Consider the following 26,058-nt stretch of genomic DNA (forward strand, 5'->3'; position numbering starts at 1 on the left):
AGGCTAAGTGAAATAAGTCAAACAAAGAAAGACAAATATCATCTGATTTCACTTATATCTGGAATTTAAAACAAAAGCAGAAACAGAATCATAAATACACAGAACTGGTGGTTGCCAGAGAAGGGGGGGATTGGGGGTGTAGATAAAATAGGTGAAGATGATTAAAAGGTATAAACTTCCAGTTACAAAATAAATAAATCACAGTAATGAGAAGTACAGCATAATCAATAGAACATAGTCAATACTATTGTAACAATGTTGTATAGTGACAGATGACAACCACATACATTGTGGTGTGTACAGAATGAGGTACAGAATTGTCAAATCACTATGGTGAACAGCTGAAACTAATATAACATTGTATGTCAACTATACTTTAATCAAAAAATAATTACTCTTGAGCCTAGAAGGAAACTTTTAATTACTGAATAAACAAAATTTCAATAATAACTAATGTTTATTAAGTATATTCTAAATATTACACATTGCTTTAAGGCTTTATATGCATTTATGTCCTTAAATCATGATGAGAATGATATTAACCTTTTATAAATGAAAAAACTAAAGCAACAGGGGTTAACTGACTTTCCCAAAGGAACACACATATAGTAAATGGTGGAGCTCAGATCACGTAAATAAGAGAACAATGCCAAACAAGAAAATCCTAAATTTTATGGTTGTGTTCTTGTATGAATTCACCAATGTCTAACAAAGAATGAAATATGATGGAAACTGATTCTCCATTATATTAATCTAGCCTTTGTTTAAATTTTCTGATAGTCAGTTACTATCAGTGAAAGTAAAAAAGGATTTCCTTTTTCATAATCTTAATTATCTGATATTCCAAAGCTGAGTGTCAATGGCACTCAGCTTTGGAAGACAAAAGCTTTGTCTGGGCAGACAAAAGATTTGATAAATTTGTATTTTCATAAAGTTTTTCTCAACTATGAAGTTTATGATGTTGAATAAGGTGTGAATGACGTCTAAAGTCCTTACCACATTCATTACATTTATAAGGCTTTTCACCAGAATGAATTCTCTGATGTTGAGTAAGTTGTGAGCCACGATTAAAGGCCTTGCCACATTCATTACATTTGTACGGTTTCTCACCAGTATGAATTCTCTGATGCTGAGTGAGATGTGAACCACGAATAAAGGCTTTCCCACATTCACTACATTCATAAGGCTTCTCACCAGTATGAACTCTCTGATGGTAAATTAGCTGTGAGCCACGAATAAAAGCCTTACCACATTCTTTACATTCATATGGTTTCCTATCAGAATGAGAAATCTGATGTAGAGTAAGTTGTGAGGCACAAATAAAGATCTTACCACACTGCTTACATTCACAGGGATTCTCACCTGTATGAATTCTCTGATGTTGAGTCAGTTGTGAGCTATAAATAAAGGACTTCCCACACTCTTTACATTCATAGGGTTTTTCACCAGTATGAATTCTCTGATGCTGAGTAAGATGTGAGCCACGAATAAAGGCTTTCCCACATTCCTTACATTCAAAAGGTTTTTCACCAGTGTGAATTTTTTGATGTTCTGTAAGTTGTGAGCCACGAATAAATGATTTCCCACATTCTTGACATTCATACGGTTTCTCACCAGTATGAATCCTCTGATGTCGAATAAGTTGTGAGCCATAGTTAAAGGCCTTTCCACATTGCTTGCATTCATGTGGTTTCCTACCTGTATGAATCCTCTGATGTTCAGTAAGTTGTGAGCCACGAATAAAGGACATCTCACAATCTTTACATTTATAGGGTTTTTCACCAGTATGAAGTCTGTGATGTAGAGTAAGCTGCGAGCCATAACTAAAAGCTTTCCCACATTTCTTACATTCATAGGGTTTCTCACCTGTATGAATTCTCTGATGTTCAGTAAGTTGGGAGCCACGAATAAAGGCCTTTCCACATTCTTTACATTGATAGGGTTTCTCTGCAGTATGAACTCTCTGATGGTAAGTAAGTTGAGAGCCACGAAAAAAGGCCTTACCACATTCATTACATTCATAGAGTCTTTCGCCAGTATGAATTCTTTGATGCTGTGTAAGATGAGAGCCACGAATAAAGGCCTTCCCACATTCTTTACATTTATAAGGTTTCTCCCCAGTATGAATTCTTTGATGATAAGTAAGCTGTGAGGCACAAATAAAGGCTTTTCCACACTCCTTACATTCATAGAGTTTCTTAACATGAATTCTCTGATTGTAAATAAGTTCTGAGCCTCTAATAAAGGCCTTTCCACACTCTTTACATTCATAGAATTTTTCATCAAAATGAACTTTCTGATGTTCAGAAAGTTGAAAGCCATGGATAAAGTATTTTCTGCATGCTTTACATTCATAGGATTTCTCAGGAAAATGACTTCTTTCTTTTAATGTAAGGCATGCGGTTTGGCTAAAATTGGGAATTTCCTTACAGTAATTGCCTGAAAAGTCTCTCTTTATTTCCTAATTGGCTTTCAACCTGGTCTTTGCATTCCCTATCATCTTGAAAACTTTCACACTCACACTTATGTCTTCTAAGCTGTTCTATTATTTCCCATTGAGATGATTCTATTTCAAAAATTCCTCTTTTTGAGGACAGCTTTTTGGTCTCACACCTGGATTCCCAGTCTGTAAGGTAACAAGAAAGTAAATGTTATTTTCATATTCCTTAAAAATAAAACTTCTAAGGTACTACTAGTCAACTCAAACTGAATATCATACTTATGTCAATACAATTGATAAAGTAGAAAAGAAAAATCCAGAAAGAGACATAATTCTAAGTGCAAATTTAGTATATACAATAAAGCTGGCAGCTCAAATCACTATGAAAAACATGAACTCTTTTTAATAAATGACACTGATAAACATGGGTAGACAAATAGAAAAAAGATAAAATTGCATTATTTCTTCATATAGTACAGTTGGCTAAATTCTAAATGGATCAGATTTCCATATTTACAGAAATAAAAACATATAAATAATTAGAATAAAACTTGGGTGACTTCTATACACTAGGAATGGGGAAAACTTTGTTAATCATAATTTAAGGGGATCCCTGGGTGGCTCAGTGGTTTAGTGCCTGCCTTTGGCCCAGGGCATAATCCAGGAGTCCCGGGATTGAGTCCTACATTGGGCTCCCTGCATGGAATCTGCTTCTCCCTCTGCCTGTGTGTCTGCCTCTCTCTCTCTATGTGTGTGTCTCTAATGAATAAATAAATTTTAAAAAGAAAAATAATAATTTGATAAAAAATAACCGCATTATAGTAAAAAAAAAAAAGGGACTGGCATGTCAAAAACAAGATAGGGTAAATCAAATGAAAAATATTTACAAAGCTGCAATAACCTAATATATACCTAATACATAAACAGTTTCTAAGATTAGAAAGAGTAAAGACTACTATATAAAGCTGAACACCAGCACTATATAAAAATGGACTAGGAAAATGGACAGTTGATAGAAAAGAATTTAAATAGCTTTTAACCATATGAAAATATATTCAAATTTTCTCATAAGATAAATGCAAATTAAACCTACACAAAAGTGAGGATATGGAGAGATTAGAACTCTCATAGCTTGCTGATGGAAATGTAAAATGTTAAAGCTGCTTTATAAAACAGTTTTGCACTTCCTCAAAAACTTAACATAGAGTTGCCATATTACCCTACGATTTCACGCCAAGTTATATCCCCAAGAGAAATGTCCATCATAGAGTTATTACATACCCCAGAATTCCCATTCATAGGTACAGAGACAAGAGAACCCAAAACACATATCTACATAAAAACTTGAATACCATGTTCATAACAACATAATTCTTAATAAGCATAAGGTGGAAACAACACAAACATCCATTAATTGATGAATGGATAAATAAAATATGGTATATCCTTACAATAGAATATTTGGTAATAAAAATACTGACACATGTTACAACATGAATAAACTGAAAATCTTATGCTAAGTGAAAGAAGCCAGTCACAAAAGACCACATAGTGTATGATTCCTTTTATATGTATTGTCCAGAATAGGCAAATCCATACAGATAGAGCAAGAGCTGCACAGGACTGGGGGGTGGACAGAGAAACATGGGGAATGGCTACTATTGGATATTGGATTTCTTTGGGAGGTGTTAAAAATGTTCTAAAATTGTGGTGATGACTGTATGAGACTTTGAATATAGTAAAAGTAATCATTGTTTACTAGAAATGGGTTAACTGTATGTCATGTGACATGTCAGTAAAGTAGTTTTAAAAAATAACACTGACCTGCTATTTCTCACCTCTTAGAATACAAAATTTCCAAATATGACATCTAAGACTGTTACCAAGGCTGTAAAAGAATTGGTACTTACATATATTGCTAGTAAGAATATGAAAGATAGAAACCTTATCAAAGGAAATATATTAAAAAATAATAATAAACAAAAAATAAAATAAAGTAAAAAGAAAGGATATATAGCAGTATTTAACACAATTACATATATATTTTGATCCAACAACTCCACTTCTGTGAAATAAATCCCCAAATTGCACTAGCAAAATGTCAAAAATATGATGCACAAGGGTTTCACTGAGGCATAATGTGTTACACCAAAAGATTAAAAATAACCCAATTGTTCATTAGTAATTGGTTGGTGGAATTCATTTATGGAGGCATAATGTGTTACAGCAAAAGATTAAAAATAACCCAATTGTCCATTAGTAATTGGCTGGTAGAATTCATTTATGGTATATCCACATCACAGAGTACTATGCAAAGTATGTATAGTTATGCCTTTTATCTTTGGAAGGAGAGGTGGAAGAGGAAGTATAGCTTGAAATCCAGAATTGTGATGCCTCCAGTTTGGTTTTGCTTTTTCAGAATTGCCTTGGCACAGTGAAGGAAACAATCAACAAAACTATAAGGCAGCCTATGGAATGGGAGAAGATATTTGCAAACAACATATTTGACACAAGGTTAGTATCCAAAATCTATAAAGCACTTAACAAACTTAGCCACAATAAAGGAATCCAATTAAGAAATGGACAGAAGACATGAATAGACACTTTTCCAAAGAAGATATCCAGATAGCTAACAGACACATGAAAATATGACTCATCATCAGGGAAATACAAATGAAAACCACGATGAAATACATCACACCTGTCAGAATGGCTAAAAATAACAACACAAGAAACAATAGGTATTGATGAGGGTGTGGAGAAAGGGGAACCCTCTTGCATTGTTGGTGGGAATGCAAACTGGTGCAGCCACTCTGGAGAACAGTTTGCAGGCTCCTTAAAAAAGTTAAAAGTAGAAGGACCCTATAATCCAGCAATTGCATTCATTACTAGGTATTTACCCAAAGGATACAAGAATACAGATTCAAAGGGATACATGTTCCCCAATGTTTATAGCAGCATTATCAATAATAACCAAACTATGGAGAGAGCCCAAATGTCCATCAACTGATGAATGGTTAAAGAACACACACACACACACACACACACACACACACAAAATGGGATATTACTCAGCCATCAAAAAGAATGAAATTTTGCCATTTGCAATGATGTGGATAGAGCTAGAGAGAATTATGCTAATAAATCAGTTAGACAAAGACAAATACCGTATGATCTCACTCATATGTGGAATTTAAGAAAGAAAACATGAACATATGTGAAGAGGGAAAAGGAAAAAGAGAAGGGGAAACAAGCCATATGAGATTTTAACGACAGAGAAAAAACAGGGTTGATAGAGGAGGTGGGTGGGGGATGGGTTAGATAGGAGATGGGGATTAAAGAGGGCACTTGTGATGAGCACTGGATGTTTTACGCAAGTGATGAATCACTGAATTCTACTCTAGAAACTAATACTGCACCCTGGGCTGAAGGCAGGCGCTAAACTACTGAGCCACCCAGAGATCCCCTGTCCTTTCCACTCTTATGTGTTAATACTTTGCATTGGTGTGGTATATTTGTTACAACTGATAAAGCTTTATTAATACATTATTATTAACTAAATTTAATAGTTTACATTAGGGTTCACTCTCTTTGTATTGCATTATATGGGTTTTGCCAAATGCATATCATGTCATCTTATTCACCATTACAGTATCACACACAGTAATTTACTTAAAAACCCCCTGTACTGAGACAAAACATGAGAGACTCCTAACTCTGGGAAATGCCAAGGGATAGTGGAAGGGGAGGTGGGCAAGGGGATGGGGTGACTGGGTGACAGGCACTGAGGGGGGCACTTGATGGGATGAACACTGGGTGTTATATTTTGGCAAACTGAACTCCAATAAAAAAATACACACACACAAAAAAAATCCCATGTACTCCACTTAGCCATTCCTCCTTCCTCTCCAAATCCAGGCAACCACTAATTGTTTTACTAACTCCACTATTTGCCTTTTCCAGAATGTGATATAGTTGGAATCATAAAGTATATAAGTTCTTCAAACTGGCTTTCACTTAATAAAATGCTAAGAATATTTAAGGTTTCTTCATGTCTTTTCATGACTCAGTCGTTAATTTATTTTTCATTGCTGAATAATAGTCCTTTGTACGGATGAACTACATAATGTTTATTCACCTACTGAAGGACATCTTGGTTGCTTTCAAGTTTTATGCTGAGTGAAATAAGTCAATCAGAATAGGACAAACATTACATGGTCTCATTCATTTGGGGAATATAACAATTAGTGAAAGGGAATAAAGGGAAAGGAGAGAAAATGAGTGAAAATATCCATGAGGGTAACAAAACATGAGAGACACCTAACTCTGGGAAATGAACAAGGGGTAATGGAAGGGGAGATGGGTGGGGGGTTGGGGTGACTGGGTGATGGGCACTGAGGGGGGCACTTGGGATGAGCACTGGGTGTTATGCTATATGTTGGCAAACTGAACTCCAATTTAAAGATTTTTTAAAATTATGAACAAAACATCTATAAACATTTATGTGCAGGCTTTTGTGTAAACTAGAAATTTCAATTTATTTGGGTAAATATCTAGGAGCACAATTACTGGATCACACAGTATGACTATGTTTATAAGAAAGTGCCAAACTGTCTTCCAAAGTGGCTGTACATGGGGCCTCTGAGTGGCTGTCAGTTAAATATCCGACTCTTGATTTCAGCTCAGGTCATGATTTCAGGGCCAGGAGATTGAGCCCCAAGTCAGGCTTGGCACTCATCATGGAGTCTACTTAAGATTCTCTTCCTCTGCCCCCTCCACCCTCCCCTGCTCACACTCTCTCTAAAACAAAACAAACACAAACAAACAAAACAAAGTGGCTGTATCATTCTGCATTCCTGCCAAAAATGAAAGATGTTTCTGTTGCCTCACATTCTTAACAGCATTGGGAGCTGTTAAGGGATTTTAAAAGGGAGTGTTTAGGATTTTAGTCATTCTAAGAGATGTGTAGTTATGGTTTTTAATTTTGCAATACCCTAGTGACATACAACACTGAGGAACTTTTCATATACTTATTTACCATGAGTTTATCTTCTCTAGTGAGGTATCTGTTCAGATCTCTTGGCCACATTTATATTGGGTTGTTTTGTTATTGTTGAGTTTTAAGAATTCTTTGTATATTTTATATATGTCCTTTATCAGATATTTGTTTTACAAAGATTTTTCTCCCAGTCTGTGGTTTGTTTCTGCATTCTCGTAACTGACTTTCATACAGCAGTTTTTAATTTTAATGAAAACCAATTTTTCACTTTTTTTGTTCATGATTATATTTTTTGAGCCCAAAATCACCTAGATTTTTCTGAGCCCAAAATCACCTAGATTTTTCTCTCTGTTATCTTCTAGAAGTTTTATAATTTTACATTTTAACATTAAGGACTATGATCTATTCTGAGTTAATTTCTGGGAAAGCTGTAACATCAATATCTAGATTTTTTAAAAGATTTTATTTATTTACTCATGAGACACACAAAGAGAAAGAGGCAGAGACATAAGCGGAGGAAGAAGAAGGCTTCTTGTGGGGAGCTTGATGCAGGATTTGATCCCAGAACCCCAGGATCATGACCTGAGCCAAAGGCAGAAGCTCAACCACTGAGCCACACAGGCTCCCCTAGATTTTTTTTTTTTAACTGTGTTTGTTTAGTGCTTCCAGCAACATTTTTGAAAATGACTATCCTTTCTCCATTGGACTGCCTTTGCTCCTTTGTCAAGGATCACCTGAGTATATTTGCATAGGTCTATTTCCAGACTTTCTATTCAGTTCCATGGACATATTTATTCTTTCCCCAATACGATGACACCATCTTGATTACTACAGCTTTATAGGAAGTCAAGTTTGTTTCTCTTTCCCTGCATTACTACTGTCTTCTTTTTGTTCTTTTCACTTCTTTTAGTTGACTTTTGGAGAGAAACATTAAAATTCCTTTCTCACATTCTTTTATGTACAGTTAAACCTTGAACAATAAAGGGATTAAAGGCTACCAAAAGCCCATGCAGTCAAAAATCTGCATGTGATTTTTAACACCCCCCAAAAAAGCCACTAATAGCCCATTATTAAACAAAACCCTTAATGATAATAAATTTAATTAGCACTTATTTCATGATATATTATATATTCTATTCTTACAATAAAGTAAGCTAGAGAAGAAATTTACTAAGAAAATCATAAGGGAGAGAGAATACATTTACAGTACTATATGTAAAAAATCCATATGTAAATGGACCTGCACAATTTAAATCTATGTTATTTAAGAGTCAACTGTATATCCTTTTATGTATAGCTATTTTCTTTGTTATTATTTTGTATTTGTTGTTATTTGTTATTACTGGGGAGATGGGGTTACATTTAACATCCTAAAGTTCTAACACTCTAATTTGAATTTATGCCAGCTGAATTTCGTAACATACAAAAACACTACTCCTTTACATCTCAGCCTTCATCCCTGTGATTGTCAATGTCACAGAATCACATCTTCATACATTTGTGCCAAAAAAACATACTCAGTTTCTTAATTCATTAGTCATTTAAATTATGCAGAAAACAAGATTTGGAGCTACAAACCAAAGTTCCAATAATACTAGCTTTTAGATTAATAATTGCAGGTTGCTTTCACTAACTGTATTGCTCTCTTAAATCATGCAGAAAACAAAAAGTAATTACAAGCCACTGTTACAATAATAATAGTCTTTATAATTGCCTGTGTATTTACCTTTGTTGAGTTCTTTATTTCTCTTTGGCTTCTAGTTATTGTCTAGCATCCTTTCATTTCACCTTGCAAGAATCCCTTAAACATTTCTTGCAGAGCAGGTATAGTGGTCACAAACTCCCTCAGCTTTTAATTTTCCCCTCACTTTTGAAGCAGTTTTCCTGTATATAGGATTCTTGGTTGACAGTTTTTGTCTTTTTGCATTCTGAATATATAAATCCACTGCCTTCTGGCACCTAACATTTCTGATGAGAAATCTGATCATCTTATTGAGGATCACTTGTGTTTAATTATTTGCTACTCTCTTGTTTTCTTTTTCTTTTTTTTTTTTTTTATGATAGTCACAGAGAGAGAGAGAGAGAGAGAGAGAGGCAGAGACACAGGCAGAGGGAGAAGCAGGCTCCATGCACTGGGAGCCCGACGTGGGATTTGATCCCGGGTCTCCAGGATCGCGCTCTGGGCCAAAGGCAGGCGCCAAACCGCTGCGCCACCCAGGGATCCCCTACTCTCTTGTTTTCAACATTCTTTAGCACTTGAAAGTTTGATTATAATGTGTCTTGGTGTGGGTCTCTGAATTCATCCTACTTTAAGTGTGTTGAGCTTCTTGTATGTTTGTTTTTCATAAAATTTGGGAAGTTTTCATCTATTGTTCTTTCAAATATTGTCTCTTTTTCTCTGCTCTTTCTGGGACTCCCACAGTGTATGTTTGACTGCTTGATGGTGTCCCACAGATCCCTTAAGCTCTGTTCACTTTCCTTCAACCTTTTTTCTTTCTAATGTCCATTGTCCAATCTTCAAGTTTCCTGATTCTTTCTGCCTGTTCAAACCTTTCTTTGAATCCCTCTAGTGAATTTTTCATTTGGGTTTTTCTACTTTTTAGCTCCAGAATTTGTCTTGGCATCTTCCTAAGTTTTCTATTTCTTTGTTGATATTTCCATTCTGTTCATACATAGTTTTAGTGGCTTTCTCCACATCTTCCTTTAGTTGTCTGATTATCTTTAAGACAGTTGTTTAACCTATGTGTCTAGTATATATGTCATCAGGTCTTTTTCAAGAATAGTTTGTTGGCTTTTTTTTCCTTTAAACCATATTTTCCTGTTTCTTTGTATGCCTTATGATTTTTTGCTAGAACACTAGAATTGTACATAATCCTAATAATGATGTGGTAACTCTAGAAATCAGATTCTTTCCCTTCATCAGGGTTTGTTAATTTTTGTTACTATTTTTGTTGTTTTGATTGTTGTAGGCTTCTGAGGATCACTCTTGGGTATAAACTTAAGGTCTTTTCAGGTCTTTTCTGAGCCTTTCTCTGGGTATGCATGGTCACTTTCTAACTTTCCCACTTTTTAACTTTTCTAATATGCAGTTGTTTTTGAATGTCAGAGTCTGGCTCCCAAATGGGAAAGGGAAAAATGAACACGATAGGAAAAAGGGGTGCCAGGACTTTAAATATCCTGGAAGTCACTTCAGCCAGAGGGATAGGGGCTTGCAGCAATTGGGGAGGTACAAAAATGGCTACTTCTTTGTCTACAGTTCTGTGATCAGGACATTAAGAAACATAATGAAAAATTCAATATTCTAAACATATCAACTTTCTCCCAAAGTGATTTGTAGATTCAGTGCAATCTTAATCAAAATCCCAAAACATTTGAAAGGAGAGGGCTACCAAGCTAATTATAAAGACATGATACCAATGAATAGTCATGACATTCTTAGAAGATGAAAATATTTTCTCCACAGGTAGCAGATGCATTAAAAGCAATTATAATTAAAATAATGTGGTATTATCACAAGGCTTAAATATAGAAAGTCCAAAAATATGGAAATTATATTTCATAAAAGCAGCACTTTGGTGGGGAGAAAATAAACTTTATAATCAAACTTGCCAAGGCAACTAGAAAAAATTGGACCCCTATTTGATAGATCATGAGAGAAATCAATTTATAGGTAGGATAAAAACCTCAATGTGAAAGGCAACACTAAAAAGCTTTTTTAAAATAATTATATAGGGATCCCTGGGTGGCTCAGCGATTTAGCGCCTGCCTTTGGCCCAGGGCGCGATCCTGGAGTCCCGGGATTGAGTCCCACGTCAGGCTCCTGGCATGGAGCCTGCTTCTCCCTCTGCCTGTGTCTCTGCCTCTCTCTCTCTCTCTCTCTCTCTCTCTGTGTGTGTGTGTGTGTGACTATCATAAATAAATTTTAAAAAATTAAAAAAAGAAGTAGTATAGGCTTAAAGTGTTGCTAGTAGATATGAGAGCACACAGAATTGAGATAATTTAGTTATAAGAAATCATCAATGAAATTTGACTGTATGGTAATCACAGTATAGAGTGGCCCCTAGAATGTTTCCTAGCTTTCTGACTAGAGATCTTCACAAGGTTCTGGTTTGAAATCTGTCTATACTTCAGAATGCAGCATTGTAGTTATCCTATTTCTACTAATTTTTCTTCCATAAAAATTATCTCTTACTAAGAACTTAGAATAATACAATTGCAATTAGTATTCCAAATCTTCTCAACAATCTTATCAGTTAGATGTTCTTTTCCTTTTAAACTATGAGGAAATGAGACGGGGAAGTCAAGTTTGGTAAAGTAATTTACTTAAGATAAAAGCTGCCAATAAAACTCTGGTCTAAGTGATTTCAGTTTTCCAATCATCCCTTATACTATATTACCTTCCATTTCCATCTCTTCCCTTCTATCTGAACCAATGTACCTTTTCTTTCCCTCATTACCAAATCCAATGATCAATTTTCAGTCCTCAACTTACTCATGTTCTCCGATATGAAAAACACTGCCCTTCTTAAATACTTTTTCCACGTGGCTTCTGAGATACCATATTTTCTTTATTTTCCTATTAGCTCACTAGTTATTCCTTCTCAGTCTCCTCTGACGGACCTTTCCCTCTTTCTAACTAAAATAAAGAGTGGATTAGGGTCCTTTTCTTTTTTAACTATTATATAACTTCATAAATTATTTCTTCCAAATCTAAGGTTTCAATTCTACTTATACGTATATTATTTTTTTTCCAGGTCCTTTCTTGATTTCTTCCTATTTCTAACAGATAATCCTAAAGTATCATGAACAAAACAGAACTCTTGAACATCTGTCTTTCCCAACTAAGAAAAAAATATCCAATTGTTCAGGCATAAATTTAAAAAGTTATACTGGATTTTTCTTTCATTATACACCACTTCCAATTAATGAGCAAGAGGCATGACCTTTAAAATCTGATCAGAATCTGACACCTTCATGTCACCTTTGCTTACTACTGCCCTCATCTAAGCCATCACAATTTCTAATTTAAAAAATGGCTTTCCAACTGGTCTTTCTGCTTCACTCTTGCTCCCATTTTGTTTTCTATACAATATCTGGATTAGTCTTTGAAAATAACAAGTTTAATCACATCACTTTCCTGGTTGAAATCAGCCAATCATTCTCATTGTAGTTTCAATGTAATTCCAATTCTTTTTCATGGCATACAGGTCCCTATATGACCTAGCCCCATCTCCTCTCTGACCTCATTTCCAACCTTTATTCTCCCTCATTAACTGGATAAAAAATATAGGTAAAATTGTTAGCACTGGAGAAGAAGGGCTATTCCCTATTTGAAAATACAGGGAAATGTAAAAGGAAGTGGTAATTGGGGTGAAGAAGGGGTTTCCTTTGGTAACTGATGGTAAAACAATTTTGCCTTCTAGTATTCAAGCTTTTACTCCAATGGCCTTGGTTTGGTCTTTGAGGAGAACTTCTCAGCTAATATCCCAAAGTTGTAGCCAACAAATTAAGTGATCTGACTGTTCTCCACATGGCCTCCTCTTGTCTGACCATCTCTTACTCACCTGAACTCTGACTTCTTGTCACTTCCTGCACAACCTTCCAGGGCTCTTTCCCTTGCTTCAACAAGGAAAGCACATCTGCTTTAGAAATGGAAAATCCTGCTTATAAGAATGGAAAAAGATATGATTATACTCTGCTTGCCCAGGATTAAAATTGAGTCCATTGTTCATCAAGTAAGAATGTCAATTACAGAAAGATTCAGAGGGTGGCACCTGGGTGGCTCAGAGGGTTAAGTGTTTGCCTTTGGCTGGGGTCATGATCTCAGGGGTAGGATCTCAGGATCGAGCCCTGAATTGGGCTCCCTACTCATCAGGGAGTATGCATCTTACTCTCCATCGACTTCCCACTCCTCATGCTCTCATGTACTCTCTCTCTCTCTCTCAAATAAATAAATAAATAAATAAATAAATAAATAAATAAATAATCTTTTTAAAAAAAGATACAGAAGAAGGATATCTGAAGAATAACAAAGATAAAGGTACTCAATGGAGCTGTTCATTTTGAAGTCTATAAGCCACAGATAACTTAGTTGGGACTAGGGGTCTGAAATTCACCTAGGTACTTGAAACATTTCCCAAATTTCACAAATTTGATTTAAGTCAAATTATTGGGACCAAACTTACCCAGCGAGACCAGGTTGCTATAGTTTTCCAACATCACATCTCTGTACAAATCCTTCTGTTCCAAGTCCAGGCACTCCCACTCCTCCTGAGAGAAATCTACCGCCACATCCTTGAACAACACCAACCTCTGAAATGGCAAACCCAAGTGTTACTGACAAAATAAATATTTTTAGAATGAGAGCACCACATACACACAGTAATAAAAGGAGGAAAAAAGTATTATAAAGGGGCCAAATAGCAAATATGTTGAAACTGGACGCTTGTGATGTGGGTAAATAATAGAAGGTAAATGAGTGTGAAATACAGAGCACCTAAACAATTCCTGAACATTCCTATTTACTCTATCACATACAGCAGTGGGAATGAACAGCAATGGGAATGAACAGAAGTCAGGTAAGTATAGTTTTGTGATTAAGTGAAATAATGTGTGGTAGCACATAACACACAAACATTTGCATAATGCAAATCCTCAAATAAACTGAAAGTTCCTTCCTCCCTTGTCCTTTTAAAGAACTAAAAACAGAAAGAAAAGAAGGGAAGAAAAAAGGGAGGCCTGGAAGGAGAGAGGGAAGAGAAAATAAAAAAGAAATCTAATAGGCACATTCCAAAATTTCTCTTAAAATGTTTATCTTAGGGGCAGCCCAGGTGGCTCAGCAGTTTAGTGCCGCCTTCAGCCCAGGATCTGATCCTGGGGATCCAGGATTGAATCCCATGTCAGGCTCCCTGCATGGAGCCTGCTTCTCCCTTTGCCTGTGTCTCTCTCTCTCTCTCTCTCTCTCTCTCATGAATAAATAAATAAAATCTTTTTAAAAAATGTTATCTTAGAAAATAAGATTTACACATAATTTCAGAATTTCTTTCCAAGTTAAGTCTCAGAATAATTTAGTAATAATATTCTTTCTTCCTGGTCCTGGAAAATCCTTTCACAGATATCATTTTTAGATATTACATAATATTCCATATTATGATTGTTATCAATTTCTTATTTTGCAGTAGTTTGCACCCCTCCTCTAACATCCTTTACAGCTGTTTCTAAAATCCTCAATCATTTAATCATCTGGCTGATCATATTATCACTTACCATTGCTCCCTATACACTTCTGCTTATTATGTGCAACAGAAAGCTAATGAAAGATGAGCTACACTCACTCAGATGTGGCTTTTGACCTATATATGTTACTCATATTCAAAATGAACCTTGTCACTGTATTAATTTCTTAGGTATTCCCTGACACAATTCTCTCTCTCTCTCTTTCCTCACTCTTGCATTTGATCACATTTCCAATCTTATAAGCTTCATAGAGCAGATCTTACTATATTTTGAGACTAATACCAATTTCCATCTTAATCGATGAGAAAATCCAAGTCAATGAGAAATACCAAAGTTTTCATATGTAGTACCATCTCATCAAAACACATTCTGACAGGAGAGGTTCTACACTTTCCTCAAATACATTTAGTGATTTGCAAATGGATCCCAAAACACTATTAAAGAAGGGAGGAACAGGTGAGAAAGACCTGGGACTCATTCCCATCATTCACTAGAATGAGAGTGAGCAAGAGAGCAAACACTTGGTAAAACAGAAAGTCTGGAGATAAGAATACAGAATATTCAACAATGATTGATATAAAAAAGGAAGAAGAGGGGAATCCCTGGGTGGCTCAGTGGTTTAGCACATGCCTTCAGTCCAGGGCGTGATTCTGGAGTCCCAGGATCAAATCCCACGTCAGGCTCCCTGCCTAGAGCATGCTTCTCCCTCTGCCTGTGTCTCTGCCTCTCTCTCTCCTCTGTGTCTTTTATAAATAAATAAAATCTTAAAAAAAAATTTAAAAAGGAAGAAGAGGGGCATCTGGTTGGCTCAGTTAGTCACATGTCTGCCTTCAGCTCAGGTCATGATCCCAGGGTCCTCGGATTGAGCCCTGCATTGGGCTCCTTGCTCAATGGGGAGCCTGCTTCTCTCTGTCCCCCTCTGCCCCTCCCCACTTGTGGTTCTCTCTCTCTCTTGCTCACTCTCTTAAATAAATAAAACTTTAAAAATAAAAACAAAGGGGAAGAAGAAACATGAACTCACACAAGGCATGGCTTAGAATTGCAACTTATGAGTCCTCCTCTGGCTTCTCCTCATGGAGAAGTGCAGTCCTGATAAACAGGGAAGAAAAAAGAAACCATGAAAAGAGGCCTACTTCTAAATGACTAGATTAAATATTTCCTCCCCTTTTCATGGTGCCTGGTCTCTTCTATGTTCCAAAATACATACTGCAGAAGTCCAGACAATCTCATTCCTTCCCTAATTCCAGAAAACAGAGATGTAAAAGAACTAATTTATGCTAAAGCAGTACCCAATCCCTATGATGTTGTTAAGAGTTCCCTGACCTGGTCTTAGTAGTTCATCTTTTACAACCTTGGGGACTGTGATCCAAATTTATTCAAGTAGTACCCACCTCAAGAACACTGCTAGTGTCCTCAGGCCTTGAAATACTCTGTAACTATGTTAGGCCAATTCCTAGGGAAAACACTTTCCATGATTAAGATCTACCTCTTTCCCCCAGTCACAACACACTAAATACCTCAGGTGCTTCCCTGGATCATTCTCACATTCCAAGTGCAAGAAGCATGCTGAATGCAAAGCACAGGCTTCATCCAGGCCACATAAAGTCCCACTATACTCACCCAGTAACCAAGGAACAAATTCAAAGCATTCTCTAACAGAAAACAACTGCCTGTTGCATTGACTCACGGCCTTAGCTGAATTCAGGAACTTTGGAGGCAGTACCTCCCTGTAATCCCGCTTAACATCATTCTGTCTCTAAATGTCAAGTTAAAGGCATTGAGGAGCTTAAGAAAGTGGTTGTACAGGGGCACCTGGGTGGCTCAGTGGTTGAGTGTCTGCCTTTCGCTCAGGTTGTGATCCTGGGGTCCTGAGATTGAGTCCTCCATCAGGCTCCCCACAGGGAGCCTCCTTCTCCCTCTGCCTATGTCTCTGCCTCTCTCTGTGTCTCTCATGAATAAATAATTAAAATCTTTTTTTAAAAGTGGCTGTACAAGGGATCCCTGGGTGGCGCAGCAGTTTGGCGCCTGCCTTTGGCCCAGGGCACTATCCTGGAGACCCGGGATCGAATCCCACGTCGGGCTCCCGGTGCATGGAGCCTGCTTCTCCCTCTGCCTATGTCTCTGCCTCTCTCTCTCTCTCTCTTTCTCTCTCTCTCTCTCTCTCTGTATGTGACTATCATAAATAAATAAAAATTTTTTTAAAAAGTGGCTGTACAAGAAATAATTTCCCCCAAGCACATACCATGTGCTTGATGCCTTATATACATTAATACTTAATTGATCAGCAAACAGGTCTGTGAATATAACCACCACCACCACCACCATCACCACCCCCACCACCATTCTCCACCACTACCAGCTCTAGCATCTTCCTTGTATCTGTTTCTTTTTCTAACAGCTTTACTGACAAAAATTCACATTTCATAAATTCATACTCTTAAAAATACAAGTGAACGGTTTTTAGTATATTCATAGAGATGTGCAACTATCACCACCATCTACTTGTAGAGTATTTTCATTATTAAAAAAAACAAACCAAAACAAAAAACCATACACATTAATAATTACTTCCATTCCTCCAGATCCTGGCAACTACTAATTTACTCTTTGAATCTACAGATTTGTCTATTCTAGATAGACATTTTGTATAAATGAAATTATAGAGTATGTGTCTTTTGTGATTAGCTTCTTTCATGTACTAAAAAGTTTCAAAGTTCATTTATATTTCAGCATGGACCAGGACTTCATGCCTATATATTGCCAAATAACATTCCACTGTAAGGATAGAGCATCTTTTTTCCCCCATTCATCAGTTGATGGACATTTGCACTGTTTTCACCTTTTGTTACTATAAGAACATTCAGCTACATCTTTTTATGGGGACATATATTTCATTTCTCTTAGATATATATACCTAAAATGGACTTATAGGGTCATATGATAACTCTATGTTTAACATTTTTAGGAACTGCCAAATTCTGTTCCAAAACAACTGCATCATCTTATAGTTCCAACAAAAATCTGTAAAACTTTCAATTATTCTACATCCTCACCACCTTTTGGGGTTATAGTCATTCTTGTGAATTTGAAGTGGTATGTCACTGTGATTTTGATTTACATTTCCCTAATGATATTGATCATTTCTATCCTTTCTTTGGAAAAATATTTCCAAATTATTTGCTCATTTAAAAAATATGGTTGTCATTTTATTGATGCCTTGAAACAATTCTTCATATATTGTAAGATACATTTCCTTTACTAAACATACAATTTGTACATTTTGGTCTCATTTTGTGAGCTAAATTCTCACTTATTTCATGGTGTCTTTTGAAACTCAAAAGTTTTTAACTTTGCTAAAATCCTATTTATATAATTTTTGTTCCTTTGGTTGCTTGTGCTTTTGGTGTCTAATAAAAAACCACTGTCTAACCTAGATAGTGGAGACCTCCTTTGTTTCAAGAGTTTTAAGATGTTAGCTCTCTTTTTTTAATCCGTCCTCAAGTTTTTTTATTTAAATTCCAGTTCGTTAACATACAGTGTAATATTAGTTTCAAGTACAGGATTTAGTAATTCATAATTCACATACAATAGGGGATCCCTGGGTGGCTCAGCGGTTTAGCGCCTGCCTTTGGCCCAGGGCGCAATCCTGGAGTCCCGGGATCAGATCCCGCATCGGGCTCCCGGCAGGGAGCCTGCTTCTCCCTCTGCCTGTGTCTCTGCCTCTCTCTCCCTATCATGAATGAATAAATAAAATCTTTTGTAAAAAAATTCACATACAATACCTGGTGCTCATCACAACAAGTGCCTTCCTTAATACCCATCATCCATTTAACCCAACCCATCCCCCCACCTACTTTCTCTTTAATCATAATCAGTTTGTTCTCTATAATTAGCATTGTTTTCTGGTTAGCTCTTCTTTTTCATTTTTCCCCCTATGCTCATCAATGTTTTGTTTCTCAAATTCTACATATGAGTGAAATCATATGGTATTTGTCTTTCTTTGACTGACTTATTTCAGTTAGCCTAATACTGTCTAGCTCCAATCTATGTCATTGCAAATGGCAAGGCTTCATTTATTTTTATGAATGAGTAATATTCCATTGCATATATATATACCACATCTTCCTTACCCGTTTGTCACTCAATGGACATTTGGGTTCTTTCCATAATGTGGTTATTGTTGTAATGCTGCTATAAACATTGGGATGCATGTATCCCTTTCTTTGAATCAGTATTTTTTTGTATCCTTTGGGGTAAATACCTAGTAGTGCAATTACCGGGTCATAGGGTAGCTCTATTTTTAACTTCTTGAGGAACCTCCATACTCTTTTCCAGAGTGGCTACACCAGTTTGCATTTCCACCAACAGGGTAAGGGGGTTCCCCTTTTATCATATCCTTGCCCAACATCTGTTGTTTCTTGAGTTGTTGATTTTAGCCATTCTGACTAGTATGAGGTGATTATCTCATTGTAGTTTTCGTTTGTATTTCCCTGATGAGTGATGTTGAGCGCCTTTTCATGTGTCTGTTAGCCATCTGGATGTCTTCTTTGGAAAAGTGTCTATTCATGTCTTCTGCCCATTTCTTTAACTGGATTGGTTTTTTTTTTTTGGGGGGGGGGGTGTTGAGTTTGATAAGTTCTTCATAGATTTTGGACACTAATTCTTTATCAGATATGTCATTTGCAAATATCTTCTCCCATTCTATACGCTGCCTTTTACTTTTGCTGATTGTTTCCTTTGCTGTGAGGAAGTTTTATTTTGATGAAGTCCCAATAGTTCATTTATGCTTTTTGTTTCCTTTGCCTCGTCTAGCAAGAAATTACTACAGCCAATGAACAAAAGTTTACTGCCTGTGTTCTCCTCTAGGATTTTGATGGATTCCTGCCTTGTATTTATGTCTTTCATCCATTTTGAATTTATTTTTGTGTATGGTAGTTTCATTCTTTTGCATGTTGCTGTCCAGTTTTCCCAATACCATTTGTTGGGGTACTTTTCCATTGGATATTCTTTCCTGCTTTGTCAAAGATTAGTTGACCACAGAGTTGAGGGTTCATTTCTAGGTTTTCTATTCTGCTCCATTGATCAATGTGTCTGTTTTGTTGCCAGTACCATATTGTCTTGATCACTACAGCTTTGTAATATAATTTGACGTCTAGGATTATGATGCCTCCAGCTTTGCTTTGCTTTTTCAAGGCTGTTTTGGCTATTCAGGGTCTTTTGTGCTTCCATACAAATTTTAGCTTTGTTCCAGCTCTGTGAATAAGGCTGATGATATTTTAATAGAAATTGTAGTAAATGTATAGCCTGCTTTTGGTAGAATATACATTTTAACAATATTTGTTATTACAATTCATGAGCATGGAATGTTTTTCCACTTCTTTGTGTCTTCCTCAGTTTCTCTCATAAGTGTTCCATAGTTTTCAGAGTACAACTCTTTTACCTCTTTGGTTAGGCTTATTTCTTGGTATCTTGTGGGTTTTGGTGTAATTGTAAATAAGATCGATTCCTTGATTTCCCTTTCTGCTGCTTCATTGTTAGTGTATAGAAACACAACAGATTCTGTGTCTTGATTTTATATCCTGCAACTTTGCTGAATTCTTACATCAGTTCTAGCAATTTTTTGGTGGAGTCTTAAGTTTTCTATGTAGAGTATCATGTCATCTGCAAAGAGTGAAAATTTGACTTTTTCTTTGCTGATTACAATCTATTTCAATTAAATTTAATTCAATACAATTCAAGTACTCAAGATCCCTGCCATGGGAAAAGTCCTATTTGGGGCATTATTAAACCAATGACCTCAGAAACAAGGGTAAAAATGCTTAAGAATAAAATAACACATATTAATATGAGTTTTCTATTTTTCCTTTTCTCTCAAATTTAACCCCAATAAATTCCATCTATCCATTTATTTTTCCCTAACAAGCTATCAAGTCTGTAAGAGACCTTTTCACATAAAAGGCAAGGTTTTGATTTGAAATGTTACTAGAAATCTGAAAACTGCTTGGAAACAAAGTAATAGCATCTCTCTTTCATGGGTGTTACAGAAGATTTGATTTCATTGAGAGTGTGTTTAGAAGGTATGTATGTGGGCAGTGTTTGATTAAAAATTGCAGCTGGCACCTACCCCCTGTGAAAATGAAATCATCTCTATTAGCCTTCACTGTATCAGATACTGAATTTCACCTTTTAACCTCTGCCCCTATTCCTTACACTTTTGGTTGATTTTGGAAACAAAGTTTCATTGGAACTGAGCCATGTCCTTTTGCTTATGTATTACATACGGCTGCTTTCACTCTACAACAAACTTGAGTAGTTGCAACCAGAATATATGACGCATAAACCTAAAACACTAACTAGATCCCCCTTTGCAGAAAGTTAGTCAACCCCTGACTGAGATCTACCAAAAATCAAGAAGCAAAGACTAGCAAAGACTACTAAGATCAATTCAAAAGGACCCATGAGCCAACCTAACTAAATAGGCTCCAAATAGTCAAATATAGCACAATACTAATTTAAGTATACATAAATAAAACAACCACAATAGATTGAAACATGTAAATGTATCAAAATCCATACCTTTATAATGACAGGTATAACAATCTGTTAATCTTAACAATAAAAAATAACAATCACTGGTCCCCAGGAGAGAATGCTATCAAACCATCATTTCATTATGGTTCATTATTTCCTTATTTTGAAAACTGGTAAGTTAGGAGAAAAAAACTGTCCTGCTTCCCTAAGTAATCTGTACCTCAAGAGAACCAATTAGTTCATACAGAGGCTTTTCACTTTACATAATTACTCCATTAAAGAATAAAGATATAATTAATTAGACTGTATTTAGCAATCTCTAATTAAATAATAATAGAAAATATCACGAGAAGAGGTAAGCAGACATTATGTTCCTCTTCATAGAAGTTTACATTAGCATCACTGAAGTCATTTTGCCCCAAAAAAGGGGGAAGGCAGGGAATGGAGGGAAGATACCTAAACCTGATCAAGTCTCTAGATCTAACTTCTAACTAGAGAAATACAGAAAAACATGTTAATGATGACAGACTGTGGGAAACTTTACTGGACAAATCACCCAGCTTCTTCAACAAATACATTGCAAGGAAAGAGGGAAAGAATAAGAATGAGAGGCACTTGGGTGGCTCAATCATTGGATGTCTGACACTTGTTTTCAGCTCAGGTCATGATCTGGTGGTCGTGGAATCAAGCCCAGCATTGGGATCCAAACTCAGAAGGGAGTCTGCTTCAGATTCTGTCTCCTTCTCCCTTTGTCCCTGCCCCAATTACATGCTCTCTCAAATAAATAAAAAAATAAATAAGAATGAGAAACTATAGATTTTAAAAAAGACTTTATTAAAAGACTTATGCATGGACCTTATTTGAGCCCAGATTCAAAGAAATCTTAAAATTAAAAACAAAGTTATTTGCCCTGTGGGGAAACATTAACTTTAGCTGGAAATCTGATATTAAGGATTTTTTTTTTTTTTTTTAGGGAAAATAAGGGTATCTGATTAAGTTTTTTAAAGACTATCATTTACATACACATTTATGGATGGAATGATACGACTTCTGGTATGTGTTTCAAAATAATCCTGGGTAGGTAGAGATACAGATTAAACAAGATTGGTCATAAGTCAATCAATACTGAAGCTGAGCAAAGTGATACATAGAGATTCATTGCTATGTTGTCCATTTTTGTACATGTTTGAATTTTTTACAATGAAGAGTTAAAGAAAATGTTAATCAGGGCTTAGTAAATTGATTTTATCACACACAAAAATCAGGTAACAACCCTATAGCTTGAAAAATCCTATAACAGCATATTAATAATTTCCTTAAATTTTCCAACAACCACCAAAATACCTTGAATGAAACATAAAATCAGAAAATACTGGTTAGAAAAGTGCTAATACAAGGGACAAAATAGCAAAAACTATTAAAATTTAAAGTCTACATAAATGTCTGAGAAACTAGCATTTATTCTACAAACAAAATCACTGATGTGCTAAATGACATATATTCAAGGATATTTATCCCACCATTGTTTATTAACAGCCAAAGACTGATAGCCATCTGAAAGTTCATTAATAAGAGTTAAGTTATTAATTAAGTATAAGTTCATTAATAAGAGTTAGTTCTTAAAATTATGGAATTATGTAATAAAGTGAAGAAGTCCTTCATGTACTAATAGATGTATACAATTCCCTTGGAAGTACTCAAGAAACTAGGCACACTGGTTGCCTTCTAAGTAGGAAAAGTTCGTGACTAGTGGTAGAGCCAGGGAGGAGAATTCACTGTATACTTTTTTGAACCTTTTAAATACTTATCTCTTAAGCAATAAAATTGAAAACAAAATACTAAAAATCAAGGCTTTCAAATTTCACTCTCAGAGATGCATTCCATTCCTTCAAAAATCTTAGAAAAAGACTACGTATAAAAATGGAATTGAAGTATTTGCCAGGTGAATATGTGTACCTCAGGTCAAAGGGAGCAAAATGGAGTGGAATAACCTCTTTGGGTCCATTCCTTCGGACCCCATTATTCTTTGGAATAGCCAGGCCCAAAGACCAGAACACTAAAAGATCCTTGTTAAGGAATTTCAAAAAGAAAAAGCAAATGTTCCCATATCATGAAAAACCAGAAAATACTTGATACAAAATAAAAAATAACAACTTACCTTGGACAGAACTCTCAGTTGTCCGACAGCAGCTATTCCCTTAGTCTCTGGTCATCTGTATAAGACAAGTCCATTAATTGGTAAGGGGAAAGAATCCTGAGACACCACGCCTTTCTTTGAGCCCAGACTGACTTGTTAGAAACAAGCAACTACTTCCACCCCAACCACTCCTCAAACTAAATAAACATTTAGAGGAAGGTCAGAGAGAGATCTGAGCAATGTTGCCCTCTCTGAGAACCAGGGCGGAAGTGAAGAATCCCCACAGGTCTCCCCAGGTGATTTCCTGAGACAACAGATTAGAATCTTAAAACCGCAGTTTTCCTCCTCCTCTTTTCTCAGACTCTCCCACCAACTTGGGGCTGTTTTTGGCTCTTAGAGTCTCAATCTGAAATCAGGTTTGTGACTTGGAGATAAATTTATCCAGAATCTTTAATCTGGGACTCACCTTTTATTTTCCCACATCAGACATTTCCAGGAACTTGCACATACACACACACACACACACACACACACACACACCCGCCGTGGCTACCAGGAGAAGGGGCAGTTGTAACAACACTCCAGCCAGTCTTATGGGTTAACTCACTTCAAGTTAACACAGTCCTAGCTTGCTAACTTAAGTCCCTCGATCTGTGACAGGACTAGTTTGCTTTCTTTGAGATATGCAGACCACTGGTCTTCAGGAATAAAAGAGCAGAACTTCCCCAGGCCACTGAGGCCAGCAAGCCTGTCTGAAGTCCCTTTAGCTTTCTGCTTGCCCAGCAATCTTTTAGCAAAATGTTTTCCCTTTTTAAGGTCACACAAGGATTTTACTGACCTCCCCTCCCTCTGCGCGTTTGTAGACTTTGCCCTCCTTTTCGAAAAGAACAGAGTACTCTTGCACAACCCACGGAAACCCCGAGCACTAGGGAACTTGAATTTCTTGCACAACCTGCAAGGACCGAGATAACTCTATAGCCAGCATCAAGTCTGCATGTGATCAAGAAATGTCACAGACCTCGGCTCTCCCTTAACTGATTAAACCCCTTTAAAAAATCTCTGGGCCAGGGCAGCCGGATGGCTCAGTGGTTTAGCGCTGCCTTCAGCCCAGAGCGCGATCCTGGAGACCCAGGATCGAGTCCCACTTCGGGCTCCCTGCATGGAGCCTGCTTCTCCCTCTGCCTGTGTCTCTGCCTCTCTCTCTCTCTTTCATGAATAAATAAAAATCTTTAAAGAAACTGGGCCAAAAATATCAAAACAATAAATTAAAAGTAAGAATCAAAATCTCTGGGCCATCTCTGGCCAGGAAGAAACCTGATTTGGCCCTTTGGCCAAGAGCCTGTCTTCTCCCTCTCTCAAAGGGAATTTGATTCCTTTCCAGGCAAAATTCGTCTCTAGCCCAATCTGGGTTTCCGCCACGCAGCCAGCCAGAGAGACCCCACAACCACAAGCTTCCAGGAACCCTGCAACGGACAAATGCCCTCAGGGTGTCCATTTCCCTATCATCGCCGCCCCTCCGCCCACAGGCTCCCGCTAGACACCGTCGGCTAGACAGACAGACGCGAAAAAAGTCAATGACATAATTAAAGGAGGAGTCAACCTCACAAGCACTGTCCCAGCTGGAGGCACAATTACCACTCCTTCATGTGGTCACACATAACCATGCAGTCCCACAGGCACGTTACGTCACACACACACACACACACACACACACACACACACACACACACGAGACGGCGTTAAAGCCTGAGGCTCCACACACCGCCGGCCTGGCTCCCGGGCTAAGACAAGCCTCACCTTCAGCCTCCCCGGCGTCAGGCTCCCGTCCCGCGGTACCGGGAACCAAGCAACAGACAGCGCTTTCTCCGCTGGGGCGGGGCGCGGCGCAGCGCAGCCCGCCTTAGAAGGAAGTGACGTTACGCCCGGAGGCCTCTGGAAAATGTAGTCCAAAACATGAAAGACCCCAGAGAGCGTTCGACCCGAGTAATCCTCCCCAGGCGCCTGCCCGCGACCCGCTGCCGCTCCACTCTCTCCCGCGAATCAAAAAAACAAAAAACAAAAAAATGCATTAGTAGGCAGCTACCTGGGATGTTCATTGGAACTTTCATGGCCATGTCACAGCTAGGCAGCAAGTGTCATTGAAAGATGGAATGGGGATCCCTGGGTGGCGCAGCGGTTTGGCGCCTGCCTTTGGCCCAGGGCGCGATCCTGGAGACCCGGGATCGAATCCCACATCGGGCTCCGGTGCATGGAGCCTGCTTCTCCCTCTGCCTGTGTCTCTGCCTCTCTCTCTCTCTCTGTGACTATCATGAATAAATAAATAAAATCTTTAAAAAAAAAAAAAAAAAGAAAGAAAGATGGAATGGACTCTTGAGAGAAATTGGAAAGCAAAATTGGACAACCAAGCCCCAATGCCAATGCAGCACACACTTAAGACAGGCAATTTGGGCTCTAAATGTGGCAATTTCCCCAAAATGCTATCTTTTGTTTATATATAATGTTTATGAACCCTATACCCTATACCCTATTATACCCTAATATACCCTATAGTTAATGAACTAACTATATGTTGGCTAATTGAAGTTTAAATAAATAAATAAATAAATAAATAAATAAATAAATAAATAAAATGTTCAGTTATGAAGAAGAGGAAGCAAGAGGCCGAGCAGGCTGTAAGAAACCCAATCTACATAATTAACTTCTCACTCTACATTT

General features: G+C 37.1%; 1 protein-coding gene across 1 annotated transcript; it reads right to left on the reverse strand.

Moving 5' to 3' along the window:
* On the reverse strand, positions 1–25,533 carry LOC102157134 (zinc finger protein 420-like). The gene is given in 7 exon segments (XM_038529216.1): positions 1–2,429; positions 2,431–2,626; positions 13,004–13,099; positions 13,625–13,751; positions 15,697–15,764; positions 23,365–23,419; positions 25,141–25,533. Coding segments are annotated over 5 exon segments (1,917 nt in total). The 5' UTR covers positions 15,706–15,764; positions 23,365–23,419; positions 25,141–25,533; the 3' UTR covers positions 1–940.
* Between the last annotated feature and the right edge of the window lie 525 nt (positions 25,534–26,058).

The sequence above is a fragment of the Canis lupus genome, chromosome 1 (assembly GCF_011100685.1).
Source record: "Canis lupus familiaris isolate Mischka breed German Shepherd chromosome 1, alternate assembly UU_Cfam_GSD_1.0, whole genome shotgun sequence".
Classification (NCBI taxonomy): domain Eukaryota; kingdom Metazoa; phylum Chordata; class Mammalia; order Carnivora; family Canidae; genus Canis; species Canis lupus.